This window comes from Lucilia cuprina, unplaced genomic scaffold, assembly GCF_022045245.1.
Source record: "Lucilia cuprina isolate Lc7/37 unplaced genomic scaffold, ASM2204524v1 Scaffold_907, whole genome shotgun sequence".
NCBI classification, from domain to species: Eukaryota; Metazoa; Arthropoda; class Insecta; order Diptera; family Calliphoridae; genus Lucilia; species Lucilia cuprina.
In genome coordinates, this window is record NW_025805856.1 from 1,023 (window position 1) to 2,773 (window position 1,751).

At 34.0% G+C, this 1,751-nt stretch overlaps 1 protein-coding gene across 1 annotated transcript; it reads right to left on the reverse strand.

Moving 5' to 3' along the window:
* Positions 1–267: 267 nt before the first annotated feature.
* Positions 268–1,305, reverse strand: LOC124421086 (putative uncharacterized protein DDB_G0286901). Its single transcript, XM_046955890.1, has one exon. The coding sequence runs from the start codon at positions 1,217–1,219 to the stop codon at positions 335–337; it is 885 nt and encodes a 294-aa protein (XP_046811846.1). The 5' UTR covers positions 1,220–1,305; the 3' UTR covers positions 268–334.
* Positions 1,306–1,751: the final 446 nt, after the last annotated feature.

The following is a 1,751-nucleotide window of genomic DNA, read 5'->3' on the forward strand; positions in this document are numbered from 1 at the left end:
AATAATATTCTTTTACTCAAGTTTTATATAAAAAAATTAAATAAATTAAAAACTATTTATTTATTAAAACTAAAAAATTTTTTATGCATAAAAAAACTTTTAACACAAATTCACAAATTATTCATGTTTTAACTTATTTTAAGAAAAAAATTACTTTCATAATAATCTCTAAAGGTTAACAAATCCCTTTTGTTTTTAAACCAGTTTAAAAAAAGAATTTTTATTTTGAGATAAAAAAAACAAATCACAAAGAAAATCTATTAATCATATGGCACTTTTTTTTTTGTTCATTTTATAAAATTTTGGCATAAAGCTGCAGTCCACTGCTCTCAACTCATTTGCTGTCATTTTGACCATTAGCCATACTAAGTCCGCCACTATTGACTGTTTGTGTCATTTGTGTTTGCACCAATAACATGAGTATTTTATTCATTAAATTATCGGCCTCTGAATCTTCCATACTATTTAGTTTGGCCGATATGAAACCACAAAATTTCGAATTTAAAACTTCACGCACCGTTTGTGGTGGTGGCATCATATCACCCATACCGCCTATAAGACCAGCAGCGGCTTGACTTTGTTGATTTCTCAAATGACGATGTTGTTGCAACATCTGACCCTCATAGTCATCTTCATCCTCATCGTCTTCTTCCTCCTCGCCTGTACTCTGTAAATGTTTACGTCTTCGTTTGCTAGCCGGACCATTGGCACTGGTTGAGGGTGATGTTGAGTTTAATATCAAAGGATAGGGAAAATCAGCATCTATGGCCTCTAATTCCTCCACCTCATCGGAACCCTGATGACTTAAGGCAGTATTACGTACTGAAGAATTTCCATCTTCACCACTACGCATAGAAGAATTATCTAAATCATCATAGGTATTATTTTGATTATTAGAATCATTGCGTGTTGAGGAAACACGACTGTCATTGTGTTGAGAATTTTGATGAGCAGGGGGTGCATTATTGGCGGCACCAGCACCTCCACCATTTACTACCGCAGTATTGGCATTGGGATTGGTATTTTGATTGGATATATCTAATTCTGGTTTGACAAAGTAATAGTAATCATCACCGCTTACATTGAGTGAGGAGGAACATTTCGAGAGATTTAAAGCTGAATCATTGAAGGAAGAGTGTAAGGAATTGTGTTTGTAATTGGCCTTTGTGGAGTTGTTATTGTTGTTATTAGTAAGATTGTTGTTGACGGTGGTCGTCATGTGATGTGCCAAGGCGCTGAGATTGAGACTCAAAGGACCACTATGTTCTGCAGCATGAGAACCACCTCTGAAAAGACAGGAAAGAGAAAAAAATAATTAATAACAAAAGGAATTTTACTCAATTATGAAATAACAAATATATAAATCCAAGCGAAATTGAAATAGAACTGAACTAGAACTGAACTAGAACTGAAATAGAACTGAACTAGAACTGAAATAGAACTGAACTAGAACTGAACTAGAACTGAACTAGAACTGAACTAGAACTGAACTAGAACTAAACTAGAACTGAACTAGAACTGAACTAGAACTGAAATAGAACTGAACTAGAACTGAACTAGAACTGAACTAGAACTGAACTAAAACTAAACTAAAACTGAACTAGAACTGAACTAGAACTGAACTAGAACTGAACTAGAACTGTACTAGAACTGAACTAGAACTGAACTAGAACTGAACTAGAACTTAACTAGAACTGAACTAGAACTGAACTAGAACTGAACTAGAACTGAACTAGAACTGAACTAGAACT

Coding starts and splice junctions, on each gene's coding strand:
- LOC124421086 (XM_046955890.1), bottom strand. CDS start 1,219: ATGACGACCACCGTCAACAACAATCTTACTAATAACAACAATAACAAC.